The sequence below is a fragment of the Mytilus edulis genome, chromosome 3 (genome assembly GCF_963676685.1).
Source record: "Mytilus edulis chromosome 3, xbMytEdul2.2, whole genome shotgun sequence".
Classification (NCBI taxonomy): Eukaryota; Metazoa; Mollusca; class Bivalvia; order Mytilida; family Mytilidae; genus Mytilus; species Mytilus edulis.
Genome location: NC_092346.1, coordinates 56,949,126 through 56,972,808, shown reverse-complemented (window position 1 = coordinate 56,972,808; position 23,683 = coordinate 56,949,126). Strand labels below are relative to the sequence as shown.

At 31.4% G+C, this 23,683-nt stretch overlaps 2 protein-coding genes across 2 annotated transcripts in view; both read left to right on the top strand.

Moving 5' to 3' along the window:
* Positions 1-23,683, top strand: part of LOC139514377 (exportin-1-like) — a 667,034-nt gene that overhangs the window by 108,631 nt on the left and 534,720 nt on the right. The window lies entirely within an intron of this gene.
* LOC139515332 (basement membrane-specific heparan sulfate proteoglycan core protein-like) overlaps positions 1-23,683 on the top strand; it is an 83,595-nt gene that overhangs the window by 35,520 nt on the left and 24,392 nt on the right. The window contains exons 2-9 of the mRNA XM_071304897.1: positions 1,194-1,250; positions 4,066-4,174; positions 5,312-5,623; positions 6,931-7,248; positions 8,716-9,021; positions 12,288-12,593; positions 16,736-17,041; positions 17,303-17,608. Of these exons, the coding sequence (XP_071160998.1) occupies positions 4,102-4,174; positions 5,312-5,623; positions 6,931-7,248; positions 8,716-9,021; positions 12,288-12,593; positions 16,736-17,041; positions 17,303-17,608 (1,927 nt within the window). The 5' untranslated portion in view covers positions 1,194-1,250; positions 4,066-4,101. The remainder of the gene's footprint in view (positions 1-1,193; positions 1,251-4,065; positions 4,175-5,311; positions 5,624-6,930; positions 7,249-8,715; positions 9,022-12,287; positions 12,594-16,735; positions 17,042-17,302; positions 17,609-23,683) is intronic.

Here is a 23,683-nt window from a genome sequence, read left to right as displayed (position 1 = left end):
TGTATACCCTTTTTGACCCCCAAATACGATGAGTAGATATCAAAGAATGTCAACTCGCCCCACTTGCCAATCGGCCCACACTATATCGCCACTTTATAAAAATATCGTCCCACTCTTGTTTACCGACTTGCTCACTTTGAAAAAGTGTAAAATCAAATTGAACAATCAGTCTGAAAACTCATTAATTAACGAAAAAGGTTAAAACCCCACTGAATAAAGTGACAACTCGCCCCACTTATAAAAAGATCTTAATTGCTTCCTTTAAGTATATCAAATTACTACTATTTCGTATCCAGTCGTCCTGGTGTAGTGGTATGTGTCGCGGCTTGATATGCTAAAGGTCTTGAGTTCGAATCCCAGCATATACACTGGATTTTTTCTACGTGAATTTTGATAGATAGTCTTTTCCGTATAATTAATTATAAGTTTTATAGTGGATTTGACATTCCCGCCAAAATGTTACAGAACAAAGGAAAGCATGCATAACAAAGAAACTCAAACTGGGGTGATCTGGTAGGTATGATCCGGCTCAGATCACCCCTGTTAGAAAAAAGGAGCTGGGATGTAACAAAAGAAACAGGTCGGTAACAACCAGCCGAATAGTTTTTCTGCACTTGTAGTCAGGTCAAGGTCGCCTCGGACCTTGACCTGACTACTCGTGCAGAAAAACTATCCGGCAACGGTTGTTACCGGCCTGTTTCTTTGTTACCTTTGTATTTTATCTAATACATTTCACGTGGCGGTAAAGTGTTTCATATAATGGTGTGATTGAACGAAAATACCTGTTATCAAGTTAAGTTTAACTTGTTATTCTTTATTGGTCATAATTGAAAATTAAGTTTGGTACAGGACTTTGTTGTAGAAGATTCGTAAGTGCTAGGGGATGGGAGGGCATTTTTTGCATTTGTTTTTAGTATTACTTACAGACATTAAGGAATTGAAATTTTTTTGAGTCATAATATCATGATGTAGCAATCTCATTGACAAATTATCGAAATATTCGCTGGACTGAAACAAACCAACTGTAATCAATCAAAAGTTTTGAACTTGACGACTTATATGGAATATGGGACTTTGTGTTATAAATTTTCGTTGTAGTTCGGCATTTTTTTTTTATTTTACTGTCTATAGAACCGGTTGTGCAAGTTATTGTGGGCTTTGATGAATAAAGTCAGATATATTTTCATTTTTAGGATTGAAATATAATACCTTTGACAGCAGCAACATAGATCTATTCATTGGCATTTGATGTAAGAGTAACTTTGAATTTAAAAGTTGGAACATTTGTATACCAAAAAGGGCTACTTGATGCTTAAAATAAGCTTGTCTTTCGTCGGTTTTTATACGACCGCAATATTTTTTTGGTCGTATATTGGTATCACGTTGGCGTTGGTGTCGTCGTCGTCGTCCGAATACTTTTGGTTTTCGCACTGTAACTTTAGTTTAAGTGAATAAAAATCTATAAAATTTAAACACAAGGTTTATGACCACAAAAGGAAGGTTGGGATTGATTTTGGGAGTTTTGGTTCTAACAGTTTAGGAATTAGGGGCCAAAAAGGGCCCAAATAAACATTTTCTTGGTTTTCGCACTATAACTTTAGTTTAAGTAATACTGAAATTTTGACACAAGGTTTATGACCACAAAAGGGTTGGGATTGATTTTGGGAGTTTTGGTTCAAACAGTTTAGGAATTAGAGGCCAAAAAAAGGGCCCAAATAAGCATTATTCTTGGTTTTCACACAATAACTTTAGTATAAGTAAATAGAAATCAATGAAATTTTAACACAAGGTATATGACCACAAAAGGAAGGTTGGGATTGATTTTGGGAATTAAGGTCCCAACAGTTTAGGAATTAGGGACCAAAAAGGGCCCAAATAAGCGTTTTTCTTGGTTTTCGCACCATAACTTTAGTATAAGTAAATAGAAATCTATGAAATTTAAACACAAAGTTTTTGACCATAAAAGGAAGGTTGGGATTGATTTTGGGAGTTTTGGTCCCAACAGTTTAGGAATAAGGGGCCCAAAGGGTCCAAAATTAAACTTTGTTTGATTTCATCAAAAATTGAATAATTGGGATTCTTTGATTTGCCGAATCTAACTGTGTATGTAAATTCTTATTTTTGTGTCCCGTTTTCAAATTGGTCTACATTAAGGTCCAAAGGGTCCAAAATTAAACTTAGTTTGATTTTAACAAACATTAAATCCTTCGGGTTCTTTGATACGCTGAATCTAAAAATGTACTTAGATTTTTGATTATTGGCCCAGTTTTCAAGTTGGTCCAAATCGGGGTCCAAAATTAAATATGTTTTATTTCATTAAAAATTGAATAATTGGGGTTCTTTGATATGCCAAATCTAACTGTGTATGTAGATTCTTAATTTTTGGTCCCGTTTTCAAATTGGTCTACATTAAGGTCCAAAGGGTCCAAAATTAAACTAAGTTTGATTTTAACAAAAAGTGAATTCTTGGGCTTCTTTGATATGCTGAATCTAAACATGTACTTTTGCATTCTGGGCCCAGTTTTCAAGTTGGTTCAAATCAGGATCCAAAATTATTATATTAAGGATTGTGCAATAGCAAGAAATTTTCAGTTGCACAGTATTCAGCAATAGCAAAAAATCTTCAATTGCACAGTATTGTGCAATAGCAAGAAATTTCAATTGCACAGTATTGCGCAATAGCAAAAAATCTTCAATTGCACAGTATTGTGCAATATCAAGTATTTTCAATTGCACAGTATTGCGCAATAGCAAGAAATATCTAATTGCACAATATTGCGCAATAGCAAGAAATTTTCAATTGGAGTTATCTTTTTTTGTCCAGAATAGTAGTTGAATCAACTTAAATCATTGTTTTATACAATATACAATGTATATTCACTTTTACTACCAACTAATAAATTAAAACAATCTTTACCATTCAGTGATTACAAGCACTTTTTTTACATTTTAATATTTTATGATGTATTTAAATGAGTAGTTATTGTTGCAAGCTGCATTAGAAATTTGAATTGAGATCAGTTTTGGAATAAGGGAAAGGGGCATGTGAAAAAAAATTGGGGAGAGGGGGGGGGGGGGGAGGTTGTTCAATTTTTCTCATTTCAGATTTCATAAATAAAAAGAAATTTCTTCAAACATTTTTTTGAGAGGATTAATATTCAACAGCATAGTGAATTGCTCAAAGGCAAAAAAAAAAAAAAAATTAAGTTCATTAGACCACATTCATTCTGTGTCAGAAACCTATGCTATTTAATCACAATCCAAATTTAGAGCTGAATCCAGCTTGAATGTTGTGTCCATACTTGCCCCAACTGTTCAGGGTTCAACCTCTGCGGTCGTATAAAGCTGCGCCCTGCGGAGCATCTGGTTTAAGTTTTAATTGCAAGACAGTTTTAGTAATCAGATTGCTCCTATGTATCATAATGTAAGTATATGAATATTAGAAGTTGTGGTATGAGTGCCAATGAGACAACTCTCCATCCAATTCACAATTTGTAACCATCATAGGTCAAAGTATGGTCTTCAACACGTAGCCTTGGCTCACACCGAACAGCAAGCTTTGAAGGGCACCAAAAATGACTAGTGTAAAACTATTCAAACGGGAAAACCAACGGTTTTATCGATAAAACCAACGGTTTTATCGATAAAAAAAAAAGAGAAACGAGTGACACTTATGAACAACACCAACAAACGACATCTTCTGAACATCAGGTTCCTGACTCAGGACAGATGCAAACAAATGCAGCATTAAAACATTTTAATAGGTACCAACCTTCGCCCTTATCTGAAACAATAGTGTAACATCACAACATAGAATAACACACTATAAAAGATCAATTGAAATGGATTTACTCAATTAAAAGATATACAAACACAATTAAACATACACTTAACAAACAAATTCGATCTATTACACATTGTAAATATAAAATCAATAAAATGAGGGGTGAATAAATAAAGGCAACAGTAGTATAACACGGTGAGATGTTAAACAATTTCAGAAAAAAAATCTTGAACAAAAAGCCACCAAATATGTATGAATGTATTATTATTTCTAAATTTAAGATAATCAGAAATTGCCGGTTTTGGTAGTCTGACACAATGATGTGCACTACAAAGATGCTACCACTTATGATGTTAACAGTGATGTTCTTACAACCATCATATGCCCAAGGTTTGTTAGTCTAAAACATATCAGGTTTAGTGTGTTTGTGTGTCAGTATATAGGGAGAAGGTGAAAATGATGCTTATTTTTGGCCACAAGTATTACTATTTGTATTGATAACATGTTTAACTGCTTTTTAACGAAAAATTTAAAGTCGTGAAGCAGCCAGCTTTTATTAACGGAGAAGGCATGAGTGCCCACAAAGGACGATCGATCATCGGCAATTTAAATGACATTGAAGTCGAACGCAATTGTCATATGTGGGATTCGAGCTAACAAACTTGTGTTGACAATCTAGTGATACAAATTTGATAACTTCTTTTCAATAATATCAGGCACAAACAGTTATTGTAGAAAACTATTCCTCCGTCAAAATACCAGTAACATCCGCAATTTTTAAATCATGTTTTATTTCTTATCTTTATTTGTGACTTATCTGACTATGTACATCACTGTTACTCCAGGCTCGTTGCTGACGACAGTATCATTTAATGACATACAAAATCGTCTTCAAATTGATAAAAATTGCAAGTACATCTTGCAGGGGCAATCAAAGATACCAATTGTTAAGGATTTGAGTTGACACATAACACAAATTTTAATGTTCAACAAAGTTCAAATTTTCTATAGGCTTGTAGCCTATGCCAACTTTGACAAAACCATGAATTCCAAAATCTACGAAAATAAACCGTTTCCTAAATCCATGAAATTGAAAATGAAAAAAAAAAATGAATTAAGAGTAGTAAGAATGAAATAAAGATTCTTAGCAACTGAGTAGTTTTACGTTTGTCAAGACCTTCTTGATAATGTACATAAAATAAAATAAAAATCTGTCGAAAATTTATAAAAATCGCGATTTTGAGTCATACCTTATTAATTGAAATCATTTATAAACTGTAAATTTTAAAAGTGTTTCTTCTACACTCTGAGTCATGGTTTATTGACTTTGAAGTTATAGCATCATTTGCATGTTAAAGTATTGCCATTTTATTTCAGTTCAATTTCTCATTTGACCCTTTGATGCACAAAAAACTAAAATTTTAAATAGAATAAGGGGTAAATTTGCAATAAGATTATTTAAGTGATTACAGTTCAGTAAAATATTCTATAAATTTCTAAAATATGCAATCTTTCCTTCTGTTACAGCTGTCCCAACAGTGACCATTACACAGACATTCTACTCAGTCAATTCCGGGAGTTCTGTTACTTTGGCATGTACTGTCTCATCCAATACAGCTGTAACAAGTGTTTCCTGGCAGAGAACAGTCAATGGTCAAATCACTACAATAACATCCAATACCAACAACAACAAATATAGTGGCAGTAGTACATCTGTTCCTTCACTCACCATATTCAATACAGATTCAGGTGATGCTGGAACATATAGATGTTTTGCTTCAAACAGTGCTGGAACAGGACAGAGTGCTCAGACAGCAAGTCTGTCTGTTACCACAAATAGTAAGCAACTTTGTTATTTATTCTATATTATTTTATGTTAAAAAGTAGTACTGAATATCCTTTTTTTTATCCTTTTATGCACTACAATAACATTTAGAATAAGTTTCAATTCGGCAGAATAAAAAATATGTATTTCATCTCAACTTTACCACAAATCATATTTTCCTGCTATTGTGCGTCATTGGGATAAAATTTTGCATGTAGGAAGGATAATTTATAAAAGGATCTTTCAAAATTTGTTATGTATATTTCCTCGTCTCATGTTTTTTTTTTTTGCCTTTTAAGAATGCATTGTGATGTCACAACTTCCACAATATGCATAGAATGACATAAGATATCTTATGATCTGACCATCAAATCATAGCTGTCAAAAAAAGGCAACACTGTTGTAGGTCTTATTGGTATTCTCTTGTCTTTTCAAGATGTTATCAAATGACTTCATTTATGCAAAAGATATATAAAAGTCCAAAATATTTTTATTGTTATTTCTTCATAGACAGAAAATTATTAGTCTTTTCTTCATTGGTAATAAACATATTGAAAAAATATTGCAGCCATTAATTGAAAAATGATAAGATATCTATAATTTTTTAAGAATCCTTAGTAAAAGTTAAGAAAAAAGAAAAAAAGAAAAAAAAGTGAAATAAGGGAAATACATTTAATTTATTGCTAATGTTCCCTGTCAAAATGTCTTTTTTTAGGAAAGTTTTAAACAAATGTATTAATAATTCACACTATTTATGACTGTCTAATTATTATATTCTCTCCTTCCTTGTGCACATAATTTTACTGTTATAAAACCCTTTCATACATATTTGAGCATGCCCAGTAACTACTATGAGGTGAATGCAACATTTAAAAAAAAAACATTAGATAAAATCAGTAATGTTCAATGAACAATACTACATAAAACTTCAGTGATTCCTCAAAAAAGTTATTAATGGGCATACTTTGAAATTGATAAAGAAATAATTTTATTCAATGTTCCATTTGCTTTAAATTACAAATTTTTTTGTTCAGATTGGTTAATTATGATTTGTTTTGTATTTTTAGATGTACTATTCTTTTGTAAATCAATTTATAAAAAGTGGAACAGACTTTAATTCCCCTTGTTATCAGACTGTCCTTATTTGCACAATTCATTATTAAATCTTCTTGTAACAACTGAGTTATTTCGTATCTTTTATCACATGTCTGGCGTTTATGTCTTACTTGGTATTCAGTAGTTGCATAAAACCTTTTATTATGTATTTATTATTGAATTAAATGTTTCCAGACAAACCTTTGTACTTACCATATGTTTCCAGATTCACCAACTGTAACCATACTCAATGATGTCATTAATGTGGTGCAAGGAAACTCTGTAACACTTGATTGCACTGTATCCTCCAACCTGGCACTAACTTCTGTTTACTGGCAGAGAAACACAAATGGTGCTATAACTACTATAAACCCTACTATAAACAATCCTAACAATAAATATTCTGGTAGTACCACATCAAATCCTGCATTAACAATTTTTAATGCTGACATTGTTGATGCCGGTGACTATACTTGTTTTGCTGTCAGCAGTGCTGGAACTGGACAGAGTAATATAGTCACAAGACTTACAGTTCTAGCTCAGAGTAAGCACATGCACAATTGATGTTATAAACATTAAAAAAATACTAACTTTTTTATTTACATAATTATGAATCACCATATACTCTCACATTGTCATTTGTTGTCTTTATATCACTTCTGACATAACCTAACATAATGGCAGTTCTAATTTCATAACCTGCTTTTATGTATCATCATTCTTGTGTTTATTTGCATAAATACTATCAAAGATGAATATACTGATATTTTTTTAATACTGTAGTCTTTGTTTTAACTATCATTGCTAATTATTAAACTTATTAATTCCAAATTATTAAACTTATTAATTCCAAATTATTAAACTAATTAATTTCAAATTATTGTCATTTCAGAAAATGTGTGTTTTACAAAAAACGAAACTATACAGTTTGACCAACTTATTTTTACATAAGTGATTTTGTTATGTAGTATAAAAATTCAATTCATTTAATTTACATTTCCTTTGAGAATTCATTATAAAAAGACCCCCTTCCATATTTTCAAAATGAATATGAACAAATGATTAATGACTCAAACCTCTTTTCAAAATTAAATATTTTTGAGTTGGGTTTTTTTTTTGTAAAGGGGGGGGGGGGGGGTAGAGGAGGAGTTTAAGAGGTATGAATGTACCCTGATTTGCTCTTAATTGACTAAAAAGTAAGATCCCCTAAATACAGAACTTTGAGGAGAATTTAATACGGAAAGTCCCTAATTGACACAATGAAAAGTTTGAGATCTCAGAAACTATATTCAAGTGCTTTCCTGATTATTGTCATTGGCTGTCTTATGCTATATGTTAATGCTTTTGGTATATCTTGATGCTTTTGCTATTTGAAGAATTCAGTGTTTAGGCAGATTTTGTGTATTTATTGTCATTTTTTATTTTTATTTAAAACTTGACAATTTTGTTTAACTTTCCAATAGATTTGATTTACAAATTATAGTACTTGTGCTGCACTGGATCAGTAGAACTTCAAAAGCGTGCATTGCACTATAAGTGTTATGTATGACTCATGTTTTTTTATAACATGATAATGAAAAGATAGTAATTTGGCTTTGAAAAAATTAATGAATTATATATAGTTGTATTTTCTTTATTTATCAAACATTAACATACATTTTTGGATGGAATACCTTTATTTGATCAGTGTAATATTTATTAAACATTGATGATATATATTATTTTTTACACTATTACGTAAATAGAGTTCATAAATCATTTTTTTTACTTTCTCCAAGTATTAAATTCAATTAGAAAAAAACCTGTTTATAATATATTCTGAAAATTACTACCTTAATATATTAATACTTGCAAAATTTGAACAATTGATGTTTATTTTGATTTGAAAATTCACTGAATTTTTACAGGATTGTGTACAGGGTTGTGCTTTTATCTTGAATTGGTTGCGTATTTGATTTATTTTGGTTCCTTTTTAAACTTTTAAAATATTGTACATTTCATCTCTCAAAAGGTGTACCAACTGTTGCTGTACAACAAGCATCCTATTCAGTGTCCACTGGTAACACTGTGACCTTGTCATGTACTGTGACATCTAACCTTGCTGTCACTGATGTTTACTGGCAAAGAAATATTGGTGGAGCCATAACACAAATTAGATCCACAACCAACACCAACAAATATAGTGGCAGCACTACTAGCACACCATCTCTAACCATCTTTAATGGAGACCAAAGTGATGCTGGGGTTTACACATGTTTTGCCACCAACAGTGTAGGAACAGGACAGAGTTCAACTACTACACTGTCTGTTACTGGAAGTAAGTGTTTTATATTGTTTTTGAAAGATTTGCATGCTTAGTAAGTAGTCTGGTATCTTTAATGAGTTTGTATGCACTTTTTATAACTGTCTTTTCAAACTAACATTTGAAATATTATGTCTTTCCCTCTCTCAGATGGGAGATTAATGTAAAAAAATTGTAAAATGTTCATGTGCCTAATTCAATTTTTATAAAATGAAGTCAACAGTAAGAAATATTTTAATTAAACTTTACCCCATTGCTATTTTATACAATATCTAGGTCTGATTTATATATTTTTGACATGATCCAACACTGTTACCAGAGCTTTTTCGGAATAAAATATTTGGTTTGCAATTACATGTACTATGTACACAATCAGAATATTTCATAAAGATATAAATGTCTTTATTTATATTGGAATTTTAGTACTTGTGAATTCATTTTTAAATTTGATTTCAACTTCTAAAATATTTGCTTTACATCTTTGTAGTGCAATAAGAACGTTCTGGTAAATTTTTGATGTGCCAAAGAATTAAGTAACAAAATTATTCAAAGTTTAGCATTTAAGATTTTAAGATTATGAAATAATTACAAATAGGAAGAGAAAAGACTTTAGGTTAAAAAACATACATGAGCTAGTTCGCAGAGGTTCTTTAATTTTTTTTGTATAACTGTGATAGATTTTTTGTATATGATGATAGTTTTTATACGACCGCAAATTCAATTTTTGGTCGTATATTGGTATGATGTTGGCGTCGTCGTCCGAATACTTTTAGTTTTCGCACTCTAACTTTAGTAAATGTGAATAGAAATCTATGAAATCTTAACACAAGGTTTATCACCACAAAAGGAAGGTTGGGATTGATTTTGGAAGTTTTGGTCCCAACATTTTAGGAATTAGGGGCCAAAAAGGGCCCAAATAATCATTTTCTTGGTTTCCGCACTATAACTTTAGTTTAAGTAAATAGAAATCTATGAAATTTTGACACAAGGTTTATGACCACAAAAAAAAGGTTGGGATTGATTTTGGGAGTTTTGGTTTCAACAGTTTAGGAATTAGGGGCCAAAAAAGGGCCCAAATAAGCATTATTCTTGGTTTTCGCACAATAACTTTAGTATAAGTAAATAGAAATCAATGAAATTTAAACACAAGGTTTATGACCACAAAAGGAAGGTTGGGATTGATTTTGGGAGTTGAGATTCGAACAGTTTAGGAATTAGGGGCCAAAAAGGGGCCCAAATAAGCATTTTTCTTGGTTTTCGCACCAAAACTTTAGTATCAGTAAATAGAAATCTATGAAATTTAAACACAAGGTTTATGACCATAAAAGGAAGGTTGGGATTGATTTTGGAAGTTTTTGTACCAACAGTTTAGGAATAAGGGGCCCAAAGGGTCCAAAATTAAACTTTGTTTGATTTCATCAAAAATTGAATAATTGGGGTTCCTTGATATGCCCAATCTAACTGTGTATGTAGATTCTTAATTTTTGGTCCCGTTTTAAAATTGGTCTACGTTAAGGTCCAAAGGGTCCAAAATTAAACTTAGTTTGATTTTAACAAAAATTAAATCTTTGGGGTTCTTGATATGCTGAATCTAAAAATGTACTTAGATTTGTGATTATTGGCCCAGTTTTCAAGTTGGTCCAAATCGGGGTCCAAAATTAAACTTTGTTTGATTTCATCAAAAATTGAATAATTGGGGTTCTTTGATATGCCAAATCTAACTGTGTATGTAGATTCTTAATTTTTGGTCCCGTTTTCAAATTGGTCTACATTAAGGTCCAAAGGGTCCAAAATTAAACTAAGTTTGTTTTTAACAAAAATTGGATTCTTGGGCTTCTTTGATATGCTGAATCTAAACATGTACTTAGATTTTTGATTATGGGCCTAGTTTTTAAGTTGGTCCAAATCAGGATCCAAAATTATTATATTAAGTATTGTGCAATAGCAAGAAATTTTCAATTGGACAGTATTCAGCAATAGCAAGAAATCTTCAATTGCACAGTATTGTGCAATAGCAAGAAATTGTCAATTGCACAGTATTGCGCAATAGCAAGAAATCTTCAATTGCACAGTATTGTGCAATAGCAAATATTTTCAATTGCACAGTATTGCACAATAGCAAGAAATATCTAATTGCACAATATTGTGCAATAGCAAGAAATTTTCATATTTTCAATTGGAGTTATCTTTCTTTGTCCAGAATAGTAGTTGAATCAACTTAAATCATTGCTTTATACAATATACAATGTATATTATTTTTTACTACCAACTGATAAATTAAAACAATCTTTACCATTCAGTGATAACAAGCACTTTTTTTTTACATTTTAATATGTATTTAAATGAGTAGTTATTGTTGCAAACTCCATTAGAAATTTGAATTGAGATCAGTTTTGGAATAAGGGAAAGGGGATGTGAAAAAAAAATTGGGGGGGGGGATTTACCAGTGAATATTGTGCTTTTACTTTAGATTTCATAAATAAAAAGAAAATTTCTTCAAACCATTTTTTTGAGAGGATTAATATTCAACAGCATAGTGAATTGCTCAAAGGCAAAAAAAAATTTAAGTTCATTAGACCACATTCATTATGTGTCAGAAACCTATTCTGTGTCAACTATTTAATCACAATCCAAATTTAGAGCTGAATCCAGCTTGAATGTTGTGTCCATACTTGCCCCAACCGTTCAGGGTTCAACCTCTGTGGTCGTATTAAGCTGTGCCCTGCGGAGCATCTGGTTATGGTTTTCATAAAAGACGAGACACATGATAACTTTAAGAGCTAATGATTTGAAGGATTTACCAGTAAAACCATTTATGCTTTTATCCTTTTTGGGGTAGAATTTTTTTAATGCATTACTTGAATATTGTGCTTTTACTTTGTAAATAAATATCTGTAAAAGTGCTAACAAATTACATCATGACAATCACCAAAAATTTATTTATCAGTACCCTAAAGTTATGCTTGTGCACAAAAAATAAAAATAATAATAAAGATAGAAAACCCAACAAGAACAGCACTTTAAGTTAAGATTCCACCATCTAGTAGTGTTTTTGTAGTGTTCTTCTTTTGCTTTAATATTGTTATAATTACTTGCTTGCTTACTCACTCTTTGCATGTGCAATGTTGTGTTTGACAGTGACAACTTTTAGAATTAAAACATATATATATATATGTTGTTGAGATGAGAAAATGAGAAAAAGGAATTAAGACGTTTGCTTGCATAGTAATCCACAAGTTTCCCATCTGATAATGCTTAGATTAACATGTGCTCTATTTTAGCTGTACCCACTGTTCAGATACAACAACCATCCTATTCTGCTATAACTGGCAACATTGTCACCCTGGTGTACTCTGTGACATCTAACCTTGCTGTAACTAATGTTTACTGGCAGCGAAATGTTGGTGGTACCATAGCAACCATTTCAGCTACAACAAACACTAACAAATATGGTGGCAGTTCTGCTGCAACCCCATCTCTAACCATCTTTAATGCTGCCCAAAGTGATGTAGGAACTTACACATGTTTTGCCACCAACAGTGTAGGAACTGGACAGAGTACAACTACTACACTGTCTGTTACTGGAAGTATGTGATGTTATTCTTTATAGAGAAATAAATTTGTACCTGAGAAGAGGCATCTTTTATAAGAGAAATCATCTGTGACATTTTTCTCAAAATGACGATTTAAATATATAGGTCAATATTTCTTCATATAGGTATTTGGGATACTAAGGTGGTACCATATGACATATGATGTTTTTATGATAGAAGAGGGACATTTTGTTTACTGGTCTGTGGGTCTGTTCCTTCCTCCATCATCCCTCTGTCCGTCCATCTGTCTGTCCCACTTCGGATTAAAGTATTTGGTCAAGGTGGTTTTTGAAGAAGTTGAAGTCCAATCAAATTGAAACTTAATACATATGTTCTGTATAATATGATCTTTTTAGTTTCAATGCCAAGTTACAGTTTTGATCCCAAAATCAAGGTCCACTGAACACAGAAAATGAAAATGCTAGTGGGGCATCCATGTTCTATGGACAAATTCTTGTATTTCTATGTTTTTGTCATTGTAAAATTAAATATACCACTAAGAAATATCTATCATGTTTGCAATAATCTATACTATGCAAAGCGTATAATGCTCAGATAATATTAGAGTCTAGCAATTGATAAGAAATGTATTGGAATTCAGCTTTTGCATGATGAATCACTCAGTAGTTTGATCTATTATCACTTTATATTTTTATATACAACCCTTAGTCTGTTGATAAGCAAATAATGCTGTATCTGATGCTTAACCTTTTCGTTTTAACATTTTAGACAATATTGACGGAATCTGACAACTAACATTTTAAAGAAGGCCTTTTTCTAAAATTTACTTTAAGCAGGACTGCTGCTTGTCATGAAAACTGTTTTAAAAAAAATTGTGAATCTGAAGGGTATCAAAGTTTGTTGTATGCTAGATATTTGCCTCTCTGTAGATATTTTCATTCCCTATTTTTCAATCTGATCGAACTAAAACGATCCTGTGTCAACTCTTCCCTTACTAGGATCTGGCAGTGCTCCTTTATGCTAATGTTCTGAAGACCTTACATGTTCCTTGGTTTACTCTTGATCCTACACACCTTCAAAAATTTAATAATGTAATTAATAACAGAATAGAAAGAAGAACAAAGAGTTTTCAGATCATTATAAGCATTGACAAAGGATCTGTATTTCAACCACAATTCCGTCCCCTATTCATGAATGTGACCTAGATTTGTTACCGGGTTTGAACTAATATTAGCAACACTGCAACATGTGGACCAGGATCTGCGTACCCTTCTGGAGCACCTGAGATCACCCCAAGTTTTAGGAGGGGTTCCTGTTGCTTAGTCTTTAGTTTTCTATGTCTGATTTAATGTGCTATTGTTTGTCTTTTTCTTTCTTAGCCATGTCATTGTCAGTTTATTTTCATTTAATGGGTTGAATGTTCCTCCGGTACCTTTTGCCCCTCTTTTCCTTGTCAATTATTTTCCTTGTTCTTTTCCATTTTTGCCTGAGTTTTGCAAACTATAATAGACAAAAGCTTTAAAAATAGCTAATATAATAAGGAGGAAATGATTTACAAATAGTTCAAACATCATCAAAATCTCCAATCTACTCCTTATTGCAGTTATTGTCTTTAAATTATGATTTTTTTTCCAATTTCTATTATTTTGAAAGGAGCAGGTTCAGTAAGACCCCTTTTTGACCCCAAAATATAGCAGTTTTACAAAATTGTTAAAATGTAAACTTTTAGTTATTTATTGGGAACTAGAATGCTTCTGCTACATTAATATGGGCTGTTTTAGACAATACAATGCACATATATCGGGTACTAGCATCATCAAGTCATGCTTAATTACTGAAATCTTCACAATTTTAGCATTTTAGTTAAATTTTAGACGGTTTCCATCTGAAATGAAAGTGGCCGCATTTGTGTTCATTCTTAATATTGAAATGTAAGTTGTAATTTATGATAATACATAACATATAAAGGTTGAGGATGAACACAGATGTGGCCACTTTCATTTTTGACAAAAAAACATCTAAAAAGTGACATATTTTGGCATATTTGATAGATTTTTCATATTTAAGCTATAATCGGAGCGTTTTGAATGACTAGATCAGTTCAAATCTTTTACATAAACTAATTAAATCACTTAAATAGACACTTAAGTGTTTAAAAAGTGTCCAAAATCTGTCGTCAGATGAACCTGAAATTTGAGGCCAAAAATCGGCCCTTACCTGACCTACTCCTTTGTAATATTTAGATTAAATTCTATTATCAAAATTGATTGACAAGACAAAATCTACATTTCAGTCAACATGACTCCTTATTGAAGTTATTGCACTTTCTTCATGAAGTTTTTCCCTAATATTCAGCATTTTTATGCCACATTTAAAGGCATTATATTTTCTGGTCTGTGCGTTAGTCCACCCGTCTGTGTGTCACGCTTCCGGTTAAAATTTTGGTTTAAGTTTTTGGTCAATGTAGTTTTTGATGAAGTGAAGTTCAATCAACTTGAAACTTAGTACACATGTTCCCTATGATATGATCTTTCTAATTTTAAGCCGAATTAGAGATTTCCCCATTTTGACAGTGCACTGAACATAGAAAACAATAGTGCGGATTGGGCATTCGTGTACTGGGGACACATTCTTGTTGCTTGTTATCTTAATAATTAAATAACTTATTAATAGCAAATTGATCAATACAACAAGATCTACTAACAAATGTATGGCTGTAATCAGGAGTTGACACATTATTTGAGATATTGCAGTTTAATCATAATTTCAACCATATTTTGTCATGATCTGTAGGACCAGATCAACACTTAGGTCAACATAACTGAAATTGTCAGTTTACTCTTCCATAGAGTTACAGCCCTTTAATTACTAATTTTTGTCAAAAGTGACCTTTGTTGCAGACACAAGTGAGGAACACAGACTCTCTTAGCCTATAGATTTAGCTTTTTATTGCAATTTTAGTTTTAGAATTATTTTTATTGCTTAACTTTTCCCCCCTTAATATAGATACATTTGTGTATAATCATTTATGTACATTGAAAAAGATTTTACAGGAGATAAATAAGAATAGATTCACTGATTACTTACCTCCAAAATATGGTCTGTATTTAACATAATGCCCTTCATTGCTAGGGGGTGCATAAGATTTAGAATAACTTTAATTTTTGTTAGAAATAAAGTCAAAAGTTGTATTTCACTGTTCAAAAGTCATAAATGGATTCAGAGAAAATAAATCCAGGTTACAAACTAAAACCAAGAGAATCATTTAGAAGTGGAAAACAATGAAATAATATTGTATTAAAAAGAAAATGGATCTTTAACTAAATGGACTTTTTTATTTCGATAGAATTCTTATATATAACTTTAAAATCACAAGCTATATATATAAACAAAAATACCAAACTACGACAAAATTAAAAATGGAAAGTCCTTAACCAAATGACAAATTCAAACACTTAAACATTTCAAACAAACGGATAAGAAATTGTCCTCAGAGTTCTGTATTTTTGTTATTTTACTTTATACAGTGTTTAAAAACCTAAAAATTTGATAGAATTAATTTCAGAGAAATTTAGAAATGTAAAAGTATCCAGAAGTTCTTATGAGTTTTTCAGAATCCCCAAATGGTTAATACAAATTCTACAAATAGAAACAGTTTCACAGTATTTTCACTGCAGACATAAATTTTGTAAATTATATATTTGATGTTTGTGTCTGCTATAGCCAAATATACCAAATAGTTTTTTCTCATTGTTGAAGGCAGTATAGTTGCCTATAATCTCTTTTATCTACTGTAAACCAACAAATTTTCGCAAGCAATTTATTTCGTGACTTTCGCAAGTTGAAATATAACGCAAATATGTTAAACTTTGATTTTTTCTTATCTATATTCATTGAGACAATTTTAGAATTGCAAAATTAAATCGTCGCGAAATGGATGAAGAATGACTAATTGCGAAATAAAGTTTCCGCGAAAATAAGTTGCTTTACAGTACTTCATATGAACTATTGTGGGTTGTTGTTTAAATGGCAATATTTCCACAACTCCTAAATTTTATATTATTTCATGTTTTAGTTTATATCAGTCAGTCAAAGGTATGAAGACAATTCAAAATTAATATTTATAAAAGGAAAAGATCTGTTTTTAATTATATTTATTTTGTGTTTCATTGTAGCTGTGCCAACAGTTCAAGTTCAACAACCCTCATATGCTGTCAACACTGGTAGCTCTGTGACCTTAGTGTGTACTGTTACATCTAACCTTGCTGTCACAAACGTTAACTGGCAAAGAAATAATGGTGGAGGCACAACACAAATTACATCTTCAACCAACACCAACAAATATAGTGGCAGCACTACTGGAACCCCATCTCTGACTATCTTCAATGCAGACCAAAATGATGTAGGAACTTACACATGTTTTGCCACCAACAGTGTAGGAACTGGGCAGAGTACAACTACTACACTGTCTGTTACTGGATGTAGGTTTATATATAATGTTAAGTAGTAATCTATTTGATACTAAGCTTTCCTAATTTCTTTCCTACGTCTAATGACCTCCACTACTAAGATGATAAATAAGTTATAAAATTTGAATTCATAAAAAAATACTGAATTTAAAAAGAAAAAGAGTCTCTACTGAATTAATTTTATTTCATTGAGTTCTCTTGTATATCTCTTAAATTATTTATATTTTAAAATCATTGAATGTAATATTTACATAGTATTATCATATATTATAGCTGTACCAACTGTTCAAGTTCAACAACCATCCTATTCTGTTACTACTGGTAATACTGTAACCTTGGTATGTACTGTGTCATCTAACCTTACTGTCACTGTTGTTTACTGGCAAAGAAATGTTGGTAGTAGCATATCACAAATAAGATCCACAACCAATACCAACAAATATAGTGGCAGTACTACTAGCACACCATCTCTGACTATCTTCAATGCAGACCAAAATGATGTAGCAACTTACACATGTTTTGCCACCAACAGTGTAGGAACTGGACAGAGTACAACTACTCAACTGTCTGTGACTGGAAGTAAGTGTTTTAAGTAATGTAAAGTATTATTTCTTTTAATAGTTTTACTAATTTCTAACCTAACATCAATACGTTCATTGCTAAGCAAATAAATAAGTTAAAACATTGAAGTTTGAATAGAAATTTGAATTAAGAAAAAAGGGCCTATGTTTGAAATAATGTTTTATTTCTTTGAGTCTCCCTGTGTTGTTTACAATGTCAAATCATGGATTGAAATATTACAGCACATTTAATTGAGTGTGTAGAAAAAGGAAGAACTTTTGGTTTGCTTGCTTGCCAGGATTATAATTTAGTACGCCAGACGCGCGTTTCGTCTACATAAGACTCATCAGTGACGCTCATATCAAAATATTTATAAAGCCTAACATTTTCTAAATTTACCAGTTTTTATAATAAAAACCTGGATAAAACAGTTATGTGTGGTGTTAGTACTTTATTACTGTATTCTTAAAATTGAAGCCAAATAGTATCATGACCAATTTCCAACGGAGCTTGTTTATGTTATCCATGCCCACCGTCATTTTGCAACAAATTTATGAAATGTTGGAAGCTTTTTCGAATAATTCTCTAGAAAATATTTCAATAGGTTTTTAAAATATTGTAAATTTACACACTGCAGTTATTCATAGATAAATAAAAAAATATATTATACCCTTACATCCAATCACAGCGCTCCTAAGTTGACTTCCTTCACCTGTCTTGGGTACACAAAAGGCCAACCTAATGCTGGGAAAATGTAATACTACCGTTTTCCCTAAAATGAAGCATCTTGAAGAGAAATCAGCTAAATGTTTTAATAAAGCAATAAATTCCCTCTTAAAGTCCAACTGAAAATATGACTTTGGCGTTATGACGTCGAAGTAAGGCGTCAAAGAAAAAAAATATAATAGCTTTTCAAGACGTCATAATTATTTGGACTATCAAAACAGTTAATGTTTGTAACTTGATAACAATTACTTCCTTTCGTTAATTTATGATTATTTTTGTATAATTCAATTTTGGATGTAACATGTCTTCTGAAAGGTGAAAGTTTTTGGTCTATCAGCTTATTGACATAAAGTTGTTATGTGACCATGCTGTCATCAAAGTTTTTTCATGATTTACTGCTTAAAAATGGATTTTACAATTTAATTATAAGAGGGGACTGTAATATTTTTTGTCTATTTGAATTAACCTAAAAAATGTGGTGTACACTATTAAATAACCGGCTACGATTTTCATTAAGTGTGCACCACACTTTTGATATTATTTCTTCACAGACAGAAAAATATTACAGTCTTTTCTTTATTGGTAATAAACATATGGAAAAAAAATATTGCAGCTATTAATTGAAAAAATACAAGATATTTATAATTATTAAGAATCCTGTGTAAAAATTAAGAAAAAAGGAAAAAAAGAAAGAAAAAAGTGATGAAAGGGAAATATATTTAATTTATTAATGATTTTTCTTGTCAAAATGTCTTTTTTATAAAAGTTTTAAACAAATGTATTATTATTTCACACTATTTATGACTGTATTAATATAATATTGCATGTTAAATTGTATTTGTTAAGCATCTTAACTACGTGTTACATTGTTCTTTTATTTGTCTTTGTTTAATAATTAATATTACGTTTACTGTTTGGTCTGTGTTACGTGATATCCATTTTTCGTGGCTCGGTACTTATATATACCGTCAATGCGTTTGTATTATCTTTCATTTTTGCTGGTGTGTTTTGTATATGCGACTTTTATGTTTCTTTGGTTCTTATAACGTGACTCTGTACTTTATAGATCCCGTCATTATGTTATTGTTCTATTTTATATCATTATGTTATTGTTTTATCATAAATTTGATAATACGACAAAACTATCTTAATCGAGTAGTAGTATTAACCATATATGGATTCTTTAAACTTCTAGATAATTTGAAATCTCGGTCTGTTTTTGAAATTAATTCTAACATAACTTTTGATTTTTTAAACCTTGCACACCACCATTCCCCATGTGAAATTATAATTGTTTTGAATAAATATTAAACGACAAAATGTCTTCATATGTTACGTTTACATTTTCTGACGCCAAACACGCGAAACAATGAATGAATGAATTTTATAGATGCTTTTTTTGCTTTTTTGTAAATGTTTGTTTGTTTTGAGATTGTAACACAGTGATGACTGCTGTAACCATATTTTGACTATTTGATGCAACTGTCATACAACTCACTGAGCGGTTTAGCGTTATAAAACCAGGTTCAATCCACCATTTTCTACATTTGAAATGCCTGTACCAAGTCAGGAATATGACAGTTGTTGTCCATTCGGTTGATGTGTTTTATCATTTCATTAGGGAAATTCCTTTTGAATTTCCTCGGAGTTCATTATTTTTGTGATTTTACTTTTTTCTAAGTACTATAATGTCTTCTTTGTTGTATCATCATTGTCTTTTAATAAAAAATTATAAAAAAAATTATAAAAACATATAACTGTTTAAAATATTTGAGCTGTTAGTACTGCTTGACGTACTAATTTGAAACTAGAAAAATCTTATTGTAAAACCCCCATTTTGGTAGCAGTTTGTCATAAATTCAAAAGGTGTGTAATTTTAGGTTGAAAAATCATCTTCATAACTATTTTTATGGTTTTTATATCTTCAGATTATTTTTTTAGTGTGTGTAACCCAGGTTTTTTTATTTATTTTTTATTTCTGAGTAAAAAATAAATACATCTTTTTCATTTTTCAAAATCTCTTGGTTTTTTCTTCCTCCAATTGATTTATACCATGCATACTAGTATGTGAATTTGTTAAAGATATGTACTTGACATGTATATATGACATTTTATAAAATGCACTAAAAATTTATTTAATGAAATCAAGTATATTTGAATGTAAAGTATGCTTTATTTTTGTTTTATCTACAAAATGGTAGAGTCTTATCATAGAAAAATATATATTTCATAAAGTTTCATATGTGTAAAGTTTTACTTCAGATTTGAAAGGAAAAACTATCATGTAAATAACTTTAATTACATATATCTAATTACAATCATGAGTCATTTGTTAAATAAAATGAAAAAAACACAAACCAAAGAATATAATATATAATAAAATATAAATATAAGTAGATTACGTAACTCAAAAAACTCTAATTAATTTAGATACCCTTTGTGTAAATCAATACATGTTCTGCTGTGACTTATATTCCCGCGAATAGAAGGTAAAATCTTAATGATTTTGATTTTTGTATAGAGTCTTTCTTTTTTAGAGAGGTGATGCTCTTACAATTATCCCTTTTTACTTATTAAGAAACTGGATATGATTTTGCAGGATGCTAAAGTTAAACTTTATTCATGTAATGTTTTTGGTTGTTACTGTGTCAATTGATTGCATTGGTATTATAATTATGCAAAAAAGACTTGGGATATTAATTAAAGACATAAATTTCCATTGTTTTTTTCCCACTAACCAAATAAGTTTTACCAATGTCAAGCATAACTTATTCAAGATCACCATTTTTAGCTCACCTGGCCCGAAGGGCCAAGTGAGCTATTCCCATCACTTTGCGTGCGGCGTCCGTCGTCCGTCGTCGTCCGTCGTCCGTCGTCGTCCGTCGTCGTTAACTTTTACAAAAATCTTCTCCTCTGAAACTACTGGGCCAAATCAAACCAAACTTGGCCACAATCATCATTGGGGTATCTAGTTTAAAAAATGTGTGGCGTGACCCGGTCAACCAACCAAGATGGCCGCCACCGCTAAAAATAGAACATAGGGGTAAAATGCAGTTTTTGGCTTATAACTCAAAAACCAAAGCATTTAGAGCAAATCTGACATGGGGTAAAAATGTTTATCAGGTCAAGATCTATCTGCCCTGAAATTTTCAGATGAATCGGTCAATCGGTTGTTGGGTTGCTGCCTCTGAATTGGTAATTTTGAGGAAATTTTGCTGTTTTTGGTTATTATCTTGAATATTATTATAGATAGAGATAAACTGTAAATAGCAATAATGTTCAGCAAAGTAAGATCTACAAATAAGTCAACATGACCAAAATGGTCAGTTGACCCGTTTAGGAGTTATTGCCCTTTATAGTCAATTTTTAACCATTTTTCGTAAATTAAAGTAATCTTTTACAAAAATCTTCTCCTCTGAAACTACTGGGCCAAATTAATCCAAACTTGGCCACAATCATCTTTGGGGTATCTAGTTTAAAAAATGTGTGGCATGACCTGGTCAACCAACCAAGATGGCCGCCACGGCTAAAAATAGAACAAAGGGGTAAAATGCAGTTTTTGGCTTATAACTCAAAAACCAAAGCATTTAGAGCAAATCTGACATGGGGTAAAAATGTTTATCAGGTCAAGATCTATCTGCCCTGAAATTTTCAGATGAATCGGTCAATCGGTTGTTGGGTTGCTGCCCCTGAATTGGTAATTTTGAGGAAATTTTGCTGTTTTTGGTTATTATCTTGAATATTATTATAGATAGAGATAAACTGTAAATAGCAATAATGTTCAGCAAAGTAAGATCTACAAATAAGTCAACATGACCAAAATGGTCAGTTGACCCGTTTAGGAGTTATTGCCCTTTATAGTCAATTTTTAACCATTTTTCGTAAATTAAAGTAATCTTTTACAAAAATCTTCTCCTCTGAAACTACTGGGCCAAATTAATCCAAACTTGGCCACAATCATCTTTGGGGTATCTAGTTTAAAAAATGTGTGGCATGACCTGGTCAACCAACCAAGATGGCCGCCACGGCTAAAAATAGAACAAAGGGGTAAAATGCAGTTTTTGGCTTATAACTCAAAAACCAAAGCATTTTGAGGAAATCTGACGGGATAAAAATGTTTATCAGGTCAAGATCTATCTGCCCTGAAATTTTCAGATGAATCGGTCAATCGGTTGTTGGGTTGCTGCCCCTGAATTGGTAATTTTGAGGAAATTTTGCTGTTTTTGGTTATTATCTTGAATATTATTATAGATAGAGATAAACTGTAAATAGCAATAATGTTCAGCAAAGTAAGATCTACAAATAAGTCAACAGGACCAAAATGGTCAGTTGACCCGTTTAGGAGTTATTGCCCTTTATAGTCAATTTTTAACCATTTTTCGTAAATTAAAGTAATCTTTTACAAAAATCTTCTCCTCTGAAACTACTGGGCCAAATTAATCCAAACTTGGCCACAATCATCTTTGGGGTATCTAGTTTAAAAAATGTGTGGCATGACCTGGTCAACCAACCAAGATGGCCGCCACCGCTAAAAATAGAACATAGGGGTAAAATGCAGTTTTTGGCTTATAACTCAAAAACCAAAGCATTTTGAGGAAATCTGACATGGAATAAAAATGTTTATCAGGTCAAGATCTATCTGCCCTGAAATTTTCAGATGAATCGGTCAATCGGTTGTTGGGTTGCTGCCCCTGAGTTGGTAATTTTGAGGAAATTTTGCTGTTTTTGGTTATTATCTTGAATATTATTATAGATAGAGATAAATTGTAACAGCAATAATGTTCAGCAAAGTAAGATCTACAAATAAGTCAACATGACCAAAATGGTCATTTGACCCCTTAAGGAGTTATTGCCCTTTATAGTCAATTTTTAACAATTTTCATTAATTTGGTAAATTTATGTAAATTTTTACCAAATATAGTTCTCTGTTACTAATGGGCAAAGTTCATTATAGATATAATTGTAAGAAGCAAAATCGTTCAGTAAAGAAAGAACTTCAAACACATCACCATCACCAAAATACAATTTTGTCATGAATCCATTTGTGTCCTTTGTTTAATATGCACATAGACCAAGGTGAGCGACACAGGCTCTTTAGAGCCTCTAGTTTCACTCATAAACTTTAAAATAAGCTATCACACAGTTAAGCATACGGTAGTTATGTGATACACACCATCGTCATGGTTTCTTGGCAACAGTTAAAGTATTTTCTTTCAGTACCTCTGGTGATTTAATTTTTTCGGCCACAGGCTGATGCCAATCAGTTAAGTCATCGACATAACCAATATGCTGCAGGACTAATATCAAGTGTGCAAAAACATTGGGAACAAAGTGAGCTCATATGGCAACTTGTGTTAGGATATTTGG